A 21,576-nucleotide genomic window follows, 5' to 3' on the forward strand; every position below is an offset into this window, starting at 1 on the left:
GCCAAGACAGGCACAAAAAATTAATGAATAATAACACAATAAGCACTTAGTGGCATTTTTCACAGAGGAAGAGTTAAAATACCAATTGTTAATGGGAATCGAATAATAAAACAAGCAGAGAAAAGTAAATGTGTAAAATAAAAGAGTAATTGAGGAAATAATGCATCTTGAGACAGAAAAATTGCCAGGATCTGATGACTGGGTGGATACCACGTCAGTGATAGCGTACACTAGCTAAAGAGATAAAGTGCCCTGGCTGTTCTCTCAAACTGTAGGGACTCCCACTCCCAGTGAGTCAGAAAGTAAACATCTCTGAGGAGTTATCAGTTGATTAAACGAAATCAGTATGAGAACTGGTTCCCTAAAAGGCCGTGTATGCTGCATTAACTGAAATCAGAACAAAGTGAATTCAGGTCATCAGATCCAATTTGCATTTCACAAGCTGAACTTCAGTGCAAGGCTGAAATGTTTAAGCAGCAATATGGCTGATGTGCTAACAAAAGGCTTAAAAACACAAAAGCAGCACCTTGCTGATATGCATCTTGTTCAAAGTCAAGGAACATACTTAACTATGAAGAAGAGAAAGTTAAGAAAATTACTCCAACATAAGATAACCATGGTTCACCCTTTCTCTAGATGTTCCTACTATAATACCCCACTAAATTCAGCATGATGGCTCAGTGGTTAGCACTGCTACTGCATAGTGCTAGGGACCGAGGTACGATTCCAGCCCTGTCTGTGTAGCGGTTGCGTGTTCTACCTGTGTCTGCATGGATTTCTGCCAGGTGGTCTAGTTTCCTCACAAAGTCCAAAGATGTGCAGGTTAGGTGCATTGGCCATGTTAAGTTACCCCATAATTTGCAGGCTGACAGTGAATTAGCCATGGTAAATTTGGGATGATAGGGTAAGGGGCTGGGTCAGGGTGGGGTGCTATTCTGAGGGTCAGTGCAGACTCGATCGACCAAATGGCCTCTTTCCATACTGTAGGCATTCTATGATTCTAAATTCATTATTTGACCAAATTCCTTTTTAATCTTTATATTTGCACAACTTGACTCATGATTAATACCTTTGTAACTTGAATCAAAATGCTAAAAAATTCACTGGCAAACATTTAGAAACATAGAAACATTATTTCTACCTTCTTTAAGTGTTGTTCCTTGAAACATTGAAGACCATGGACCTTTGCCACCTGGAGAAGATGCACGTATCTTGAAAGTATATAATGTAGAACTGCTCAAGCCATGCAAGGTGATATTTGTTGAACGGATTCCATCCTTATAGTTGCTTATGTTACCATTTATAATAATCAGGTCATAGGACCACTGCTGCCATGCATTAGGTCCTTGAACAGAAACATAATATTGACAAGAAATGAACACATTGTTCTGCTGAAACAAATGAAAATTAATCAAGGGAATGACTTAATCATTTTCACACTGCGTTGTGAATTTGTAAAATATCAATTACATTTCTCTCAGGTGTGTGAAACTCTAACTGCACAACAGATCTGAAAACAGAAATATTTTATACATTTATTGATTTGTGTCAACACTTTTTTTCACATTGTGAAGCTAGATAAAAGTTTGCCTGCTTTGGATCTAGTCTGATGCTTGAACATGGCATGAAATTCTTCCTAGGCAATTGGCAAAATATAGCATAGAGGGAAAAAATAAAGCCCAGAATTTAATAGGCTTGGAGACTCAGTACTTAATCCAAAATGGTATCAGGACTTAGGATCCAGAATTTCTGCCCATTTCTGACAGGTCTTATTTTTGTCAGTATAGGAAAAGGATTAAGATGGGATTGACACATAGAGGAAATAAATCCAGCAGGCTCATTTGAACTTAATGTGGAGTTCAAAAAGGTCCCATTTTCACTGCAGCAACGTCCATTTCGCAGAGTCTGAGACTTACAACTTAAGAATAGGTGTGAATTTTCATAAAAGGCAGATACAGCCTATGGAACTGTTAAGCTGTCATGGAGTCATATAGGTGTACAGATTCTTTGGTCCAACCAGATATCCTAAACTAATCTAGTCCCATTGGCCAGCACTTGGCCCATATCCCTCTAAATGCTTTCTATTCATATATGTTGTAATTGTACCATCCACCACCACTTCCTCTGGCAGCTCATTCCATACATGCATCAACCTCTGCATGAAAACGTTGCCCCTTAGATCGCTTTTACATTTTTCCCCTCTCACCCTAAACGTATGCCCTCCAGTTCTGGGCTCCCACACCCAAGGGAAAAGACCTTGTCTATTTACCCTATCCCTGCCCCTCATAATTTTGTAAACCTCTATCACCCTTCAGCCTCCAACACTCCAGGGAAAACAGCACCAGCCCATTCAGTTTCTCCCTATAGCTCAAAACCTCCAACCCTGGTAAAATCCTTGTAAATCTTTTTTGAACCCTTCCAAGTTTCACAATATCCTTCCGATTGGAGAGAGACCAAAATTGCACACAATATTCCAAAAGTGGCCAAACCAATGTCCTGTACAGCTACAACATGACCTCCCAACTCCGTTATTTAAATCTCCTGCTATGTTTCTCAGCTGAAAAAAAAGTCAGTTTCAGTAAGTGCTTGGTTATCACTGCCCTAAAAGGTAGCATTACAATATTATCACTGCTTGATTACTTCCAAGATCTATCCTAGTCCAATGGGGGAGAATTTAAGTAACAGCTCCAAGGAGTTAAAGGAGTAGCTTTCTTTGATGTGGGCTATGAATACAATTGCTTGTTTTTCTAAAAGGATATGAAAATATTTAAATGTATTTAATGGACTTTTACCTCTGAAAGTGTTCACATAGTGAAATCTGAAATAGATACTTGGAACTTAACTGCACACCACGTCAGCATGGTCCATGGTGGATACTGGGTAACTTGGTATAGACAGCACAAGAGCAATGGATTGTGATTGGAAGGACATGAGTTGGCACAAATGCTATACAAGGCCACTGGGACATGGGGGAATCATTTGTTGACATAAGTTAGCACACAAAGGGTCCATGGGGCTGAATGGGGCATAGGTTGGCATTGAGGATATGAACTGGCTGTTATGGTAGAGCATGAGTTAGCATAGATGAGGTATACTAAATGGGATGAGGTGGGGCTGAGGGACGAGAACTAGAGAGCCTAATATTTTTTATTTATTGCAGGATGAGGACATCGCCGGCAGGCCAGCACTTATTGCCCATCCTTAATTACCCAGTGTGTAATTAAGAGTTAACCACATTGCTGTGGGTCTGGAGTCTCATATAGGCCAGACTGGGTGTGGATGGTAGTTTCCTTCCCTCAAGGACATTAATGAACCAGGTGGGTTTTTCCCCAATAATTGACAATAATTCATGGTCGTCATTAGACTCTTAATTTCAAATTTTACTGGATTCAAATTCCACCGTCTGCCATGGCAGGATTCGAACCTGGGTCTCTGCATTAATAGTATAGCAACAATACCACTAGGCCATTGCCTCCACTTAAATTTCAGCCATCTGAGGACTCACTAGCCCTTAGCTTCCTCCATACTGTTTTTGGAGAGGGTGAGCCCTGAATTAGCATCCCTCGCTTTCGATCCCACAGTTCTCTGAAATTGACCACAGCCGCTCCACCACTGATCCCTACTTATAATCTTTTTAGCATCCCCACAAATTAACATATGGGGTACTATTATAATCTGGCAGAGTATTTACAGGTCATTCTGGTATATCCAGCATTTTGTCAATGCGAATTGACTGTAACACGATTGACAAATTGCGAGCATTGTTTGGATGATGCCAAGTTTCCACTGAATGGATATAAGCGATTTTCTATAGCAATCTTCGACAGCACAGCTTTCTATAGGGGTTTTCCATGGCAGGGTTTTCTGTATCGTGAGGTTGCAGAGGAACACAACTGTCATTTATATCATAATGGCATGTATGCCAAAGCAGCTCCAATTTAATTTCTTATTGACTGGTTTTCACACGCTCATAATAAACCACAAGTGTTTTAATGGATTAATCAGTGATTACTTTATCTACGTCTCCTCCACCACCTCCACACCAAATACTTCTCCTTTATGCAACCATCTTTACTGTGACAATGAGGCAACTCTATCCCTTAGTTTGAAACTTTTCAAAAAAAAATGCATTATTTTCATCCAAGAAATAACTACATGATCATATACCAAATCAAAAACATACCAAGCCCATCCCCTGGTAGAGGCTTTCTCCAGTTTAAAGCTGCTGAATTGAATCCGAAGACAACTTGCAAGTGGGTAGGTTCATGAAGAGGTATTGGCAAAGGCTGAGTAGAAGAGTCCCATAAAAACAAGTTGTCAAAGTTTCCATCCTTCACGTTGCATGACTCCACACTCACCTCAATTGGGTACAACTGCTTATCGTATTCTTCTGCAACATAGACCTGCTTTCCATTCGTTAAAACCCATAAATTATAAGAATGGACTATATGTTGAATATTGGCCGTATCAAATGGCAGTAAGCTGTTCAAGCCCATTTCTGTCCCATCCAAAAATATATGATGGACTGTCCCTCCTCTGCCACTAATGTAAACAAGTCTTTTAAAATATGGGGTCAAAGTGAAAGTGAGAAGTGATGTATTTGCTACTATAGGTTCCATGCTTTTGATCTCAGCTTCCAACACCATTCCTGGTAAAGCCGTACGATATAGGCTATCCATGAAAGCAATAAACAAATATCTATAAAAATGAAAATAGGACAAGTAATAAAAGATTAATATTATTGATCAAAGTATACAAACCCATTCCAAAAAGAAATTTAAGTAGAAAGTACATATGCCACAAAAATGATTATATATTTTATGCAGCAATACCAAGCTTGGATTTTCAAAGCATTAATAATTCTGGCTGATTGTGTTGAATAAAGTCGCTCCGAAGTTGGAATTTTATCATTTTCCTCTTTAAATCCTTTTTCTCCTTTAAGTACCTTCGTAACTCATGCTGGATTTTTCAATTCCACACTTGACTGGCTCTTTTCTACGTCAACAGCACTCTCAAGTCCAAATACCATTCAGGACAAAACATCGTACTTGATCAGGACCCCACATGCCACCTTAAATATCTATTCCCTACAAACACGCTGGTACAGCAGTAGTCGTGAATACTATCTATAAGATGCGGAGCAGGAATACATCAAGCATCCCCTGACAGCACTTTCCAAACCTATGACTTCAAAGGCTTAGAAGGACAAGAGCTGAGATACCTGGGAATACCACCATCTTGAAGTTCCCCTCCAAGTCAAACACCATCCTGACTGAGCCCAAATGCAATCGCTTAACTATCACTGGAACAAAACCCTGGAACTTTCTTCCCAAAAGCACTGAGTGGGTCTTCACCATTTGGACTCCAATAGTTCAAGACTGTTGCCTCCTCGAAAGGCAGTAGTCTTTGGGAGAGAGCAGCAACTGCTGGCCAAGCCAGGAACCCTCAGTTCCTCATTCCCTTGAAAATATTTTAAAAAGGGGCAGGTGAAGAACTGTCACGGTGACGTTTTTTTTAATTGCTTATGAAATTGAACAAAACAAAAGGAGAAAGATTATACACCACTTGATTAATAAAGACAAATAAGGGAGATAAAGATAACCTCAACCAACCAGGGGAAAAAAAAACTGACCAACACATTGTATAATTCAGTTCTTCTCTGTTTGATTATGAGTCCATTTACTATTGATGCTCACTCCATTTGTTAAGTTAAACTTCGTGTGAATTCAGAAAAACAAAAACTGTAGAAGTTGCTGAAAGCAAGTAGCTGTAATAACAAAGCAGGCAATTTAGAAAAAAATACTCTTATAAATACAATTCCTACACAGAGAAACTGACGCGCTATCTTCACATAAGTCCGAGATATAGAATATTCAACACACACATCAATAAGATAAATAGCAATTTTACCTGGCCCACAGACAACCAATTTAAAATGCTACTGAAACATAACTCTCAATTCTGAAAGATGAAGAAAGGACTTAAAACTCCAGCGGTATAAAAACCCCCGTATTAGATTGCTGAATTCATAAGAAACCAGTGAAAATAGCTGGCAAAACTGGGATCACAGGTTTACATAGGCAATGTGACTCACCCATTGAATGGGTCTGCTACTGTTTTAACTGGAGAAGAAGTGAATGAAATGACAACTTCGGTGGAGCAGTTTCTCACATCACATCGTAGTACCTACAAAGAAAGACTGATGAATTTTTTATCATTCAACATATACAATGGGATTGCCAAAACTACAATGTCATTTCAAGACGTCAATGGCTACCCAATGCTAAACAAATTACATGCATTTTATTGTGGGAGGATGGGCAAATATTAAAATTCCAGCAAGCATCATCATTGCAGGAACTTGGGAGGTCCACACAGAAAACAGGACATTAACCCAACATGGAAATAGCTCAATGAGCAGACACGGAATTGCTTTGCACAGAACGAATAGACGTTTTGTTTGTGACTATTGGAGGTGTGCCAATGACCGCCCAGGCCAGGTGGATGCCTTAAATCAGGAACTATGCAATGAAATAGTAATCAATTGGTACAAAACTAACTACAATCGCTGGAAATTTCAACTTACCAGACAATAATGTTTTTGCAAGTAAAATAAGGCAGAAATTTCTAGAACACAATTTGTCAAAGAGCAACAAGAAGAGGAACTTTCTAGATTATATATCTAGTCATGCATTTTTGAGTAAAGTAGCAAACAAAACTTGGAAATTATCATCTTAGTCAGGAAGCATCATAAACAAGGACACATCAAGAATGTTTACCTGTTTGTCTATGACAAAATAAAGCTTGCCGTAGAGCCAGTCTGCAGAGAGATCACTGATAAATCTGTCACTCTGATAAATCAGACGAGAATGGTTGGAGCTGCCAACTGATAGTGCCCAAATGTGTGACCCCTCCGAAATATACAACTCTTTCTTACGTATGTCACCAGATATTCCTAGTCCATTTGAAGGTGGGAGTGGGAAGGACAAAAATAAAGACATGTTTAGTTACTGGGCTTGAAACTACTCCATCAGTTAATCAAATCACAGCTGAACTATACCTCAAATCCATTTCGCGATCTTTGATCCATATCCCACAATACCCTCAAATCAATCAATTTTAGTCTTGAAAGTTTAACAGTCCAAAAGTTCTCGGGCTTTTGGAATCAATAGTTCCAGATTTTCATAACCATTTTGTTCCCCACACAAAAGCTTCTTGACTTAAGTCCCAAAAGGCTGAACTTTAATTTAAGATTGAGAGATGTTGTTCTGCAATCCCAAACTAGAAGATAAAACATCCCTACATTTGTTTGTCTGTCTTTTCTCACATTCCTGATGAAGGGCTTATGTCCGAAACATCGATTCTTTTGCTCCTCGGATGCTGCCTGACCTGCTGTGCTTTTCGACTCTGATTTCCAGCAACTGCAGTGTTCATTTTCTCCTGTCTTTTCTCACATCCTTGTTTCTGAGGATTGGGCCATGGACCAATGCATTGATGATGTGCATTAAAGGGATTTATAGGCTGATGTCTAACCTGCTTTGACCACATTGCAAGCACATGGCCAAAAAGTCATGGTGTGCAACTTGAACACAGCACTTACAGCCTAGAGATAGGGACATCATCACTGTCATCCATCTATCCACTCTGTCGAATCTTTTATTATTTTAAACATCTTGATTAGATCACTGCTTACTCTACATACAAAGGAACATTATTCAGCTGGTTTGCCAGGCTCTGTATAGCAGGACAAGGGTCCTACACCAGGCGTTTGCACCACTAACATGAATGCAGTAAGTCATAAAAAAACTAAAGTTATACCAAGGAGATAATTATCATGCCTCATACTCAGCTAAGATGTATTTTATTTCTAAGTTGTCAACTGATTAAATAGAACTAATCCAAATGAATAGCTGGGGCTGTTTTTACTGGAGCGTCAGATGCTGAGGGGTGACCTTATAGAGGTTTATAAAATCATGAGGGGCATGGTTAGGATATCAGACAAGGTCTTTCCCTGGGGTGGGGGAGTCAAGACCTAGAGGGCATAGGTTCAGGGTGATAGGAGAAAGATATAAAAGGGATGGAAGGAACAGCTTTTTCACGCAGAAGGTGGTGCCTGTAAGGAATGAGCTGCCAGAGGAAGTGGTGGAGGCTGGTACAATTGCAGTACTTAAAAGGTTTCTGGATGGGTATATGAATAGGAAGGGTTTAGATGGATATGGGCCAAATGCTGGCAAATGGGACTAGATTAGGTTAGGATATCTGGTCGGCATGAACGAGTTGGACCGAAGGGTCTGTTTCCATGCTGTATATCTCTATGACTCTATCACCAGTTCTGTAGTTTCCGCACCATAAGAAAATCTATTGAACCCATTATAACTCATGATAATATGAGAGTGATATATGCAATTTTCCTGTTCAAATATATTAGCTAATCTGTTCTGTTCCTCAAGATAGAGGATGTTTATAACAGGAAGTAAAATATTTCCACCACATTGAGCACCCATCACTATTAACCACTCCAGAGCAAAGCTATTTTAAATGTGCTAATAATGTGCTTTCACAAAATCTTAGAAGCCAATCTAGTGGCATCAGAGCACCGAAAGGAGCAAAATGTTCTACCCTTGACACCCCTTGTTTATATGTACCCAAGAATACCAAATTGAGCCCTAAAATACAGTTACTATATGAATATTGCATATAGCTTTCACAAAAACAAAGACTGAGGGAGGTCATTCAATCCACTGAAGCTGGGGTCAGTTAGCTGGATGACTTGTTTTGTGGTGCAGAAGCATGCCAACAGTATGGGTTCAATCCTAGCACCAGCTGAGGTAATCATGAAGGACTCTCCTTTTTAAACCTCTCCTCTCATTTGAGGCCTAGTGACACTCAGGTTAACCCTCTATCAGTCAGCTCTGGTGAGAGCAGCCTTATGATCTGGTAGGACTCTGGTGACTTTCCCTTTAGCTATCTCTTTTAATGAAGTTAGCAAATAGTCTAGCTTCCCTACTCATTGCCTAAAGCCCTGCTAATTTCACTGTTGAATCTACTTCCACCACTTTCTTAGGCAGTGCAGTCCAGTTCACAATAACTAGCTGCGTCAACAAATGTAACCTCATCTTCAGTACATATTGCTAATTATCTAAAATGTTATTTTTATTTTATCAATACTGCAAATAAAAAAAAAGTATATAGTGACGATTTTTTTGTAGCTAGACATTTGATATCCACTGACTCAGCCAGGAAACTGGAGAGCTTGTTTGTATCTACAAGAAAGAAGGAATTAACTGTACCAGTAATGCTGTTACCAATCCAATCTGTTCTGGTACAAAACATCTCCTCCAAATCTCCAGCTTTACTTTCATATAGGGTATTTTGTTTCGACAGCCAGAGTACCAGGTTTTCAGACAGTTCTGCAACAGTAAATTGTTTGATTTTAGTTATTTTTAGGCAAAACAGCAGTGTAATTATGCTCCTCACACATTTCAACACTTTGTGTAACAAAATTTTCACTATCTCATTCCCCACTTACATAGCCCCCTTTGTCCAACAGTTCTATGTTCTGAGTCACAAATTTCTTCTGCAATTGCTGTCACTAATGATTCACAACACTAGAGATGATATAAATGTGACGAATTGAACATCGATCTACTTTCTTTAGTCCCCCTGAAATGCACATGTTTTAGTGATTCATAGCTAGACTGACAACTGGCTGAACACATCTCCAGAAATTGAGCTCTCAAATTGTCATTTACATTTTGGCTCTTATTTATAAAATCCAAATCAAGTTTCTTTTCTAGGTGGAAATAATGAAGATTAGACTGACTTTTCCAATCAATGTAGCCACCATGTGGCGCGGATAGTGAATTAGCTCATGGGAAGGAAATAGCGAGAGGGAATAAGGGTGTTTTTTTTAGATTAGTGACCTCTGACTAGTGAAATTCCACAGGGATCAGTGCTGGGTATACAAATGTTAAAATACATTAATGACGTAGAGGAAGGAAGTGAATGTACTGTAGCCAAGTTTGCAGATGACACTAAAATAGGTGAAAAGATGAGAGGGAATCAAAGTTTACAGAGAGGTATTGATAGGTTAATTAAGTGGGGAAAAAGAATGGCAAATGGAATATAATGTGGAAAAATGCAAACGTGATCATTTTGTAAGGGAGAACAAAAGAACAGAATATTATTTAAATGGAGAAAGACTGAAGAAAGCTGCAACACAAAAGTATCTTGGGGGACTTGTGCATGAAACATAGAAAGTTAACACATAGGTGCAGCAGGTAATCAGGAACGCTAATGAAATGTTGGCCCTTATTTCAAAGGGGTTGGAGTATAAAAGTAGGCAAGTCTTTTTGCAGTTGTACAAGGTGCTGGTGAGTCCTGGAGCACTGTGAGCAGTTTTGGTCATGTTATTTGTGTAAAGATATTATTTTATTGGAGCCAGTTCAGAGAAGGTTTATTAGGATGATCCCTGGTATGGAGGGATTGTCTTATGAATAAAGGTCACTCAATGGAGTTTAGAGGAAGAGAGGTGATCCCACTGAGACATGAAAGATTCTTAAGGGGTTTGCCAGGGTGAATGCTGAGAGGATGTTTCCCCTCATGGGAGAGTCAAGGACCAGAGGACATAGTCTCAGGATAAGAGGCACTAGTTTAAGACCAAGATGAAGTGGAATTTCTTCTCTCAAAGCTTGTTTGTATTTAGAACTCCTTGCCACAGAGGGCTGTGAGGACAGAGTCCTTTTGAATATTTAATACTGAGACAGATTTAGCAGGGGAAATCAAGGGTTATGGGGAAAGGAGAGGAAAGTGGATGTGAGGAATGCCGATCAGTCATGATCCTATTCATTGACAGAACAGGTTCAAGGGGCAAAATAGCCCACTCCTATTTCTATTTCTTATTATCTTATGAGAAAGTGATGGAGCAGCACTATGCCAGATTCCCTGATGCTTGGCTAAAGGGAGCAGGTAACCACATGGCAAAAGTTTTGTACTGCAGGAACACTTACAGAGAAGGTGCCTGGAAATAATAATGGTCAATATCCTGTCCATAAAATACTTGCAACATACAAAATGGAATAGTATGCCTGAGGGAAGTTGCCAATGTTGACCTACATTTATCAGGTGGATGAGCGATATATGTTGGCAAGTTGGCTAGCCTGCATGTTACACGTCCATGGTTAACTCATTCAAGATTTCAACTAAACGTAAAGCTCTTCCACTACAATTGCATGGAATAACTAAGATGGAAAATGATCATTTGGAACAACCAGACTGTGCTAGTGCTTACACTGCAATAAAATAATACATCAATGCCTCTCAAGTAAGGAAGGCAGAGCATAAACTGGCATTGGAATAGAAATCTCATTAGTTGATGGAAAAGGATTTTGTTTGAAGAACAAGAAGACATGTTACAAATTCATACTGTAAACAAACATGAGAGTACAATTTTAATCCAAAAAGGCACCATTATTTTCAGTAAGCATTTAATAAATTAATTACCTGGTTGAGGCAAAGTGCTCACATTCATACTGGCTCGAGGTCCAATTCCTTTAGTATTTCTTGCAGCTATGGACAGCCTATATTTTCACACAAAAATCTCTAGTTAGCCAAAACAGATGATTGACACAGAAGAAGAGAAAATTATTTAAACATAAACTTTTTTTTTGCAATGTATGCAGTAGAACCTCTATTATCCAAACGAGACAGACAGGGAGTACTTTGTTTGGATAACTGATCTTTTGGATAACTGATCTAATCATAAATAGGCGGTAATTTATGAGTGCCGGTTATCTGAACATTTCTTGGTTATCCACCAATGCAAGCCATAATGCCGTTTAACCAATAACTGATCTATTGCAAACAAACAGTAATTTGAGTGCCGGTTAGCAAACATTTCTCCGTCATCCGACAATGTACGCCATAATGCCATTTAACTGATAACTGAATGCTGAGTTGCCTAATGCTGTTTGTACGGAACCTTGAGATCTTGTTCGGATAATCCAAAATTCAGATAATTGATGTTCAGATAATCGAGGTTGTACTGTAGTTCTATATAGAATGTGCAGTTTGTATATTTCCAATTTCATAGAAGACATAAAAGTAAATTTCTGAATACTTGATCCCTCAATATTTTCATTGTTTTGTAAGCATAGGTTATCCAATTTTAAAAATAGGTTTAGATGTAACATTAGAGAGTATTTTGATAGATTTGATCATTTTAGTGGCAAACTACCTCAAAGTAACATTACCAAAGACAACACTTGTTCTGAAAATCCAAAGATATCACATTGTTCAACTAGAGTATCTTATATCATATATTTGTTACAGACATACAAGCACATATTTATGCATAAAATACCTGTATGTTGTGCCTGGCTTCGTAGGATAAATAGAAAAACACAGTTGTTCCTTAGTTGCATCCCTGAGGAAATGTTCGGTACCACTCTGGAGCTCAATATGGTAACCAATTAATGGTCCATTAAGAAACATGGGCGGTTTCCATTCAACAACCACTGAGGTAGGACTGGGACTTTCAATCCTAACAATTACAGGTGCTGATGATGGAACTAAAAAAAATCACACACAAAATATAAATTTTTTTACTCCTTTTTGTCAGTTGGATAATTTAAAATTAAAATGTGAAGAAAATATCCACCCTGGATTGTTTAAAACTGTAAATAATTTCCTACAGCTCACAACTGCTTTTTAAGTTGCAATTGAAATGAAATCATATTTCCTTAAGTTAAATAGAACAGAGTACATCTTGATAAAAGATAAAAGGTAAAGTGGCCATAGTCCCACTCTCTCATTAGAGACAGATGACCATTGGCAGTTTAACTGGAGAGTCACTGAACCTCAGGCAAGAGGAGAGTTTGAGAAGGAGAATACTTCACAGTGACCTCAGCCAGTGCAATAAATCCACACTGTTGGTATCTATCTGCATTGCAAACCAGCCATCCAACCAACTAAGCTAACTGACCCCCTCACCTGAGATGTGGTGACCCTCAGGGTAAATCACAACCAGTCATCTCCTTCTAATAAGACAGCAGCCCTATGGTCTGGTAGGACTATAAAGATCTATCTTTGCATCTTTAAAACAGAATGACTCCTGAAAATTGACTTTCGGGTACCAAAAATGAAACGGCTTTATTGTCAAATCACCTTTGCATTATCCTCCTGATTCCTACACCACGATCTTTTCTTAGCGTTAATTTTTACTACTTCCTCAACGTTGCTTACTGCCACAGAGCTCTTGTGAAGTTCATTTTCCCCAATATTATCAACCTCTGATTTTGAATGTGCAATGATTATTTCAGCAATGAATATAACATACAAATTCTAGAGCTCATTGATGCAGCATTATTAATTCAAAATCAATTCTGAGCTGGCATGCTGACATTAGAGCTCAGCAAGAAAGGATGGAGATGATGTAGGCAATAGGAGCTGCACTAAGCCACTTAGTTACTGCACAAGCCTAATTGGCCATTCAAAAAAATAATGACTGATGTTCTACCCCCCCTTATCCCTTAATTTCCTTAGTATTTAAAATCTATTAACCTATACACTCATCAACAACTGAGCAAAAACAGCTCGCTGGGATAGAGAATTCCATAGAGTTACAACCCATTCAATAAAGACATTTCTCAAGTCAGTCTTCAATGATTGACACCTTCCCCTGAAACTATGATGCTCAATTCTAGATTGACTAGTTCAGGAATCACATTTCTTCACCTCCACTACTAATGGCTTTGACAGGAATAAAAATCTCATTATCTCCATCTATAGTAGGACACTCCTCAGTTTTAAACTGTGTCCATTTGGCCTAAAGTCCCACAGGAGAAAAAAGATCAACTCAGCATCCACCCTTTCAAGTCCCATCAGGATCTTGTATGTTTGCATTAGACCACTCTCACTCGCCTAAACTCCATCGGGTATAGGCTCAATTAGCTCAGGCTTTCCACATAAGGTAACCCCTTCATCCAGAAATCATTCTGTTGAACCATCTCAGAAATGCTTCTCACTACATTATATTTTAAAGTAAGGAGAGAATCTGGTGTAACCCCGTAAAACTGTAGCATAACTGCAGTACACTTATATTCTATTCTCCTTGCAGTAAAAGCTAACCTGCCGTTCTTTGTTGAGTATGCCTATTAACTTGCGGTTTCTGTTAGTTTCTGTTTGGGGCAGCATGGTAGCTCAGTGTTTAGCACTGCTACCTAACAGTGCCAGGAACCTGACTTTGATTTCAGGCTTCGGTGGAGTTTACACATTCTTCCCATATATGCGTGGGTTTCCTTTGGCTGCACCGGTTTCCTCTCTCAGTCCAAAGATGTGCAGGTTAGGTGGATTGACCATGCGAAAGTAATGTCCCTGTAATATCCAGGGTTATGCAGCTGAGGTGGGCTAGTCATCGTAAAAACTCCGTGCAGGCTTACTGGGATAGAATGGGGAAGTGTCTGGGTCGGATGCTCTGTGGAGGGTCAAGGCAGACTCAATGGGCTAAAATGGCCTCTTTCTGCACTGTAGGGATTCTATAATTTACTTATATGCAAGGACTCCAAAGCCCTTTGAATGCAATAATTTCCCAGTCCGTCATAATGAAACAAATGCTGCTTTAATGGTATTTTCTTGACAAAGTGAATAACATCACACTTCACTGTACTCTATTCCATTTGCCATGATCTTGAACATATTCTCGATGAAAATCCAAGTGAAAAAAATTTTGACTAAATGAAACAAGCCAGGTATAGGCAAACTAGAAGATCATGTCCTCTAATCAGTCCAAGCATATGTCTAAATATAGATGTCTTTAAAACTAGTATGAAGACAAGTTAAAATGTAGGGTTGCTCACCCAACTGAACATGTAACCCTTATAATGTGTGTATCTGGTGCTAAAAATATAAATATCCACTAATTGTCATGTTTGGTTCTGAACAACTTTCTCGACATTTTATAAAAACACATACTTTGAAAGCAGTGCATTTTTAAAGCAGTGCAAAGATACATCTTACTTCTATCGAAATATTCTTCTTTAAAATAACATACCACCATATGGTTTGGTTCTGTAAGAGCGACTTTCAGTTGAGTATTTATACAGTCTGTCTGTTACTACCCACATCACTCGAAAGACGTACTCAGTATACGGGTGCAATTTTGTGATGTTATATATTGCATCTTCAATAACCTGTGCAAACAGTAGATCATACAAACAACAGATCAATTGCTTTACAAAGTTTCCAAGGATGCCACAACTTAGACTGCATTTTCTTTACTGTTAATTCAACACAATTTTACTTTTGAATATATTTGTCTTTCAAAGTAACAAGGTGAAAACAGAACTAAAACATAAAGGCTTTAAGAAAATAACTTCAATGAACAAACTTTAATTAAATGTACTCCTATTCTTTATATGCATTCCAAATTAAATAGCAAAAACTTGCAAATACCTATCCATTGTTTAATTGAATGGGACAATTCTATGTACATTAATCAATATAAAATATTTGTTGCAGAGGGATACAAGATAGGCAGTTAAAGTTCTGGGTCCAAAAAGATGTTTGTTGCAAACTGAAATTGAAGTATTTAATTGCAAATCTGGAAATTGTCATCAAAATTCAAAACAGATATTTTACATTTCAACTATTCAATCAACATGAATTTTCGACAATCCAGAATGTTAAGTAGCTTCTGGGGATTGTGGAAACTGCAAAAAATTTCTATATTTATATTCTGAATTTTAATGCAAACTCTTAAAACATACAGAAGTATCGGAGTTGTTGTGGCTCATTAGTAAATACATACTTCAGTGTAAATCCATTGCCCAGGTAGTCCTTTGTATCTCCACTGAAGAATGTATCTTACTGCTGATGAGTTTGCTCGTTCCCATTTTACAAGAATGGATGTACTGTGTATTAAACTTGCCACAGGAGGATGGGGATCATTCAGTGACTCTAAAAAAATAGAACAGAAAGCAATATTTGAAAGTGACAAAACAACTCATTGATCACTTCTGAAAATCTGAAAAACATTGAAATCTTCATACATCTTAACACAGATCACAGCATTTTACTGCAAAACAGCCTTTTCATTATGGTTTCTTTGTCAATCAAATTTCAAGCAAGCCCAATGAGGATTCTCTTTCTCCTTTAAATCTAATAAGTATAAGAAGTTGACTATTGTAATCCAATTGTTATTGTGTGAATTTGTTCGATACTATGTTTCTTTTTTTCCAGACAGTATCTTCAACAATGTAGTGAATCGATGGACCATTACAAATTGTAAATAGCTGGATTATAAAAAATCCTTTTACTGATCCATGCAGAAAAAAAATAGAAATATTATGCCAACATTTAACTAACTGAACATCAGTAATGAGAGTTTATCAATGTCATATTAACTATAAGTACATTCAAAAGGAGAGGACAAGTAGAATTAGGAAGAAGACAAGAAAAGTAGTTACCAAAGACCCATCGCACCCCAGCAATTCTTTTCTACAACCTCTTGTATCAGGCAGAAGATACAAAAGCTTGAACACGTGCACCAGCAGGGTCAAGAACAGCTTCTTCACTGCTATTAATGGACTATGAATGGACTCCCTAACGTCAAATAATGCTGATCTTGCCTTTCACATGCCTAGCACATGAGGAGAAAGTGAGGACTGCAGATGCTGGAGATCAGAGCTGAAAATGTGTTGCTGGAAAAGCGCAGCAGGTCAGGCAGCATCCAGGGAACAGGAGAATCGACGTTTCGGGCATAAGCCCTTCTTCAGGAGGACTTATGCCCGAAACGTCGATTCTCCTGTTCCCTGGATGCTGCCTGATCTGCTGCGCTTTTCCAGCAACACATTTTCAGCTCATGCCTAGCACATGTCTAGCTTTTTTTTCACCCTATGATCTGTATGTCCTTGCTTACTATAATCTGCCTGTAATACTCACAAACAAAGCTTTTCACTGTCTGTAGATACATGTAACAATAAAAATCAATCAGTCAGTCAAGTAGGGTTTGGGCTGAGATGGCTAATCTGAATTGAAAAATGGCTGCAAGAAACACAATGTCTCTCATATTAGAAAGGAGCGAAGTCAGTCAAAACTGCAATTCATTTTGTGATAACAAATAGAAATGTTTGTTTCTAGGAGAATGCTGAACAAGTATTAAATTCCACTGAGAAGATGCCATATTTGCATAACATTCATTAGCTGGAAAATGGGAGAGATATATTTCCTTTAAACCAATTTTATTGATCTCAGGTAAACTAAGTCGTTTTGAAAATGGACAAAAAGCATATCACAAGAGTGTACATGGACTAAAAGTGAAAAACTCAATGGGAATTCATTTTCAACTGATTGCTTTAATTAATAACATGATAAATTCTGCTAGATTCTCTATCACAAGTTTGAGTTCTGAGGAAGAGTGCCTGGACCTGAGACATTAACTCTGATTTCTCTCCACAGAGGCAAAAGGTGTGGTGCTGGAAAAGCACAGCAGGTTAGGCAGCATCGTAGGAGCAAGAAAGTCAACATTTTGGGCAGAAACTCTTCATCCTGATCCAGCATCTGCAGTCCTCACTTTCTCTCCACAGATGCTGCCGAACCTGCTGAGTTTTTCCAGCAAATTCTGATTTTGTCTTGACCACAAGAATTCAGCAAACAAGCCCCAAAGCTGTTTGTTCACAAATGCACAGCAAAACTTTCTTTACTTTATTCATATATTGATAGCAACACCAAGAGAAATTTATTAAGCCTTTCAAATGTTATACTAGTATATAAAGAAACCATAACTGCCATTTTGTTTTCTCCACCAGAAATCCACGAAAGTTGATTAAAAAAAACCTTAATGGGATGTTGCATGTTATTTGGGAGATTTAGCTCTTAAATTTAAATGCTCTTAATTAATTCCACAGATTCATGTTTCATTTTTGTTTTTGAGATTATTGTATTTATGGGCTTCTTTTAACACTTCCTTTAATTGATTTGTTGCTTTCGAGACTTTTTTCCTGTCTCTGGTTGGTTGTCATCTGCAGTATAAATCATTATAACCTCAATTCAGAATGATGAGAGTCTTACTAGATCTACTTTTTATCTATTTCCTGTATTTTTATCAATTTTTTATCAATTCTTATCAAAAAGCAGAATCAGAGAAGGGAAGAGAGGTCTCTTTGTACCCAAATTGGACAGCCAAGAAATACCCAAGATGTCAAGAAAAGCAAAATCAAAAAATATGCTGCCTTTGGCATTGACTTCCCCCACTTTGATAAGATATAAACCTTGTAACCCTGACTCCAGTTAACCTCCCAAGAAGAAAACAGCTGCAATAGCTCAAGGGTGAAAAGATGCTGGAACCAATTACGCAAATACATATTTAGAAAACTTATATGAAAAATACATATGTGTTATATAGAAGTCCTTCATATGACTTGTTCAAAAACAGCATACTTTTCAGAGTTCAAAATTGAAATATTGCTCCTTTACCTGTTATGTGGAAAATGTAAGATTCCTCAGCCTTTTTACAGCTAAACTGACAGATCTGTACCTGTGAAAAAAAATGATCCTATGAACACAAACAATACAGCTCAGTAAATTCTGTAAAAATTGGTTAAACTGGGAACTTATATAATGACCTCAGGGCATCCAAAAGTGTTCTACAGAAACTGAAGTATTTTAGAGGTGCAGTCAATGTTGTACAAGAACACAGCAGTAAATTTACATGGAACATGTCGCACAAACAGTAATAAGTTAAATGATCAGACAGAATAGACCTAACCTTAATCACAATGGGGCTGAAATATGCCAGGCCCTGAATGAGATAGGCAATGGCCAGTCAGCTGGGATAATGTGGAAAGGTCAGGAAAATGGGATTGTTAATGTTGAGCAAAAAAAGTTCCAATTCTGCAACCAGGTTTTGAGCAGCAAGAAGAAAGTAGTGCAAACTAGTGGCGAGAGGTCTTTTTATATGTCATTAGTACTTAACCTCACCTCACTAATATACAATTTCCTATTCACCCATGTACTAGATAGAAACTACACAATGACACATGCTGACAAAGAAGTTGGAAATGGTAGCTAGTGGCTCCAACTCGCCACTGGTTCTTCCAGACCTCCAAGTTCGATCGCAGTCCCCAAATCCTCAGCTCCAAGGACAGTGCCTGACTGCACCAACCCCCATCCGCAAAGGCTGGCAAAAGACATGCACCAGTCTCACCACACCATCTTGTCACACCTCTGACCTACTTAGAATACAGTTCTCCACTTCAACTTTGGAGTGCACTGAACCTTCCAAAGTGCTGCTGCCAGGATACTTTGTTCACAAGGACAGAGGCACATCTAATAGATTAGAGCAACATGCACCTCAGGGTTCCTTGTTTGTTTGCTGACTGCTCACTCACTTTGCACATACTAGACTTCACACAGTATCCCTGCTTTGCCGTTTTAGAATTTTATCAACACGTACAGAACTCTCAAGCTCACCATATGTCTGTCTTGCCAGGCTGTTTAGTAGAGACATAAAGACATGCAGTTTGTCATAGTTGTCAGTAGTAATCAGTCAAGCGGACAGGCTCATTGCTCTGTGGCACCATTTAATATCAAGGAGATACCTACAGCATGTGCTAACAGCTTATCCAGCAAATATAGTGAATGTGTTCTTCAACCAAATGATCCTATCTCATTATCTAAGAGGTGAAGTCCTCTTTAAAGAAAAGGAACTCTGATCAGTCAGGGAGTACTGCTACAATCATTCTAGGGCAGTGTTGGATCCCAGTCCTGGGGCTTGGACATGGTCAGCCAGCTGCTTGAGGTGAGCAGGGGTTCCATATCTCTGCAGCCTGTGGAGTAGGCCACCTTCAGTCCTACACGTCAATCTAGGCTTTGGTTAATAAGTCATTCAGGGAGCTGCATAGAGATCAGTCAGGAACCAGTCATTTATCAGCCAGGGCTGTCCAGGCATGTTGTGCAGCAGTCCTGGCGTCAGCTCAATGAGAGTCGAGGGGGATTATCATGGGTCACTGCTATGGTAGGGAAAGTGAGGAATTCAACCATGTGGATCGGAGACAGCATATCGGAATGCTGAGGGGACAATAAATATGAAGAGGGTTCTTTTCACCATACAAGGGTGGGAGATGTACTGTTCTGGAGTACACTGATTACTATGGGAGGTGAGGGAGTTGGGGGCCACTGACAGTAACAACTGCTCTGGCTTCAAAGAGGGGACAACACAGCAGGATCGTTGGCATAGAAGTATTCAGTGGGAATACGCAGGATATCTACCAACAAGGAACACAGAGGTTTGGAGGAGCCCTTTCTTTTCGATTGTAACAACTGTGTTGCTTTCCATCTTTATGCAAATCATAAATGTACAACAGAAATGGAAAATGGCTACAAACACACTCAGAGTAAACGTAAGAAATAGGAGCAGGGGTAGGCCATTCAGCCCCTCATGCCTGTCCTGCCATTCTATAAGATCAGGCTATGTTCCTCTTTTGTGTCAGCTCCTCATAGCTCTCAATTCTGATTTTACGCAAAAATCTAGCTCCCGCATCTTTAAGTGCTTTCAATGATGTAAGTTCCACAACTCTCAGGAGACAGAATTCAAGACATTCACTAGTCATGGAGAAGAAATTGAGTGTTTCCTTATTCTGTAACCGTGTTCGCTAGTTTGCAACTCCCCCTAGAAAATGAAGCATCTTCTCCACATCCACCCTGTCAACACCCCAATGTAATTGCCTCCAATGTAAGTGTAGCCTTTCTTAAATAGGGGGACAAAAACTGTACCCATTACTCCAGGTATAGCTTCACCAACACCTTGTACAGTTGTAACAAGACTCCCCTAATTTTAAATTCCAATTGCCTAACGGTGAAGACCAGAATTCCATTTGCCTTCTTAATTATTTGCTGTGCATGAGGGATAACATTTTTGACTGTTCTATGCTGCACGTTTTGGAGTCTGCATATGACCTTGTACTTTCCCACATTAAACTCCATCTGCCCAGTTTTTACCCACTCAATTACTTTATTTATATCCCCTTCCAGATACCTTATGTCCTCATCACAGGATGTCCTCAATTATTTTTGTGTCGCCAGTAAATTTTGACATGTTAGACCCTACCCCCTCCCCCAAATCATTAACATAGAGAGTAAGTAATCAAGGGTCTTGTACTGATCCTTGTGGATGACTAGTTATGTCATTCTAACATGAAAAAGATCTATTAATCCTGATTCCCTGTCTTCTGTTTGTTAACGAATTATCAATCCATGACAATATATAAACTGCAATAACATGAGCTCCTATCTTGTGCAATATCTTTTATTGGTATTGCATCAAGCCTATTACTGTAGTAACTTGTAACAGATCACTCTGCTCACTTATGACATCTGTGCTGCAGCCCTGGCAGTATGCTTTACCAACATAGCTACCTTTCCTCTGATGTGGGGCGCTATTCGATATACATATCACATTGAGAGCACCATATCATTGCAGTTGCCTCCATCAACAGAAAAGGTTTCCATTCCATCAACACACAAGTCATCAGTGATCATCACTATTACATCTTGGAGATCTACGACCTGGGAACTATTATG

At 38.8% G+C, this 21,576-nt stretch overlaps 1 protein-coding gene across 1 annotated transcript in view; it reads right to left on the bottom strand.

Annotated features, from left to right (window-relative positions):
* ros1 (c-ros oncogene 1, receptor tyrosine kinase) overlaps window positions 1-21,576 on the bottom strand; it is a 235,291-nt gene that overhangs the window by 168,440 nt on the left and 45,275 nt on the right. The window contains exons 5-14 of the mRNA XM_087992610.1: window positions 18,472-18,532; window positions 15,806-15,954; window positions 15,050-15,188; window positions 12,362-12,569; window positions 11,503-11,579; window positions 9,291-9,410; window positions 6,780-6,955; window positions 6,095-6,186; window positions 4,184-4,698; window positions 1,142-1,345 (exon numbers count right to left, since the gene is read on the bottom strand). Coding sequence (XP_087848736.1) covers window positions 1,142-1,345; window positions 4,184-4,698; window positions 6,095-6,186; window positions 6,780-6,955; window positions 9,291-9,410; window positions 11,503-11,579; window positions 12,362-12,569; window positions 15,050-15,188; window positions 15,806-15,954; window positions 18,472-18,532 — 1,741 coding nt within the window. The remainder of the gene's footprint in view (window positions 1-1,141; window positions 1,346-4,183; window positions 4,699-6,094; window positions 6,187-6,779; window positions 6,956-9,290; window positions 9,411-11,502; window positions 11,580-12,361; window positions 12,570-15,049; window positions 15,189-15,805; window positions 15,955-18,471; window positions 18,533-21,576) is intronic.

This window comes from Chiloscyllium plagiosum, unplaced genomic scaffold (assembly GCF_037043375.1).
Source record: "Chiloscyllium plagiosum isolate Xiang-an unplaced genomic scaffold, Cpla_swu_hap1 HiC_scaffold_12, whole genome shotgun sequence".
Taxonomy (NCBI): domain Eukaryota; kingdom Metazoa; phylum Chordata; class Chondrichthyes; order Orectolobiformes; family Hemiscylliidae; genus Chiloscyllium; species Chiloscyllium plagiosum.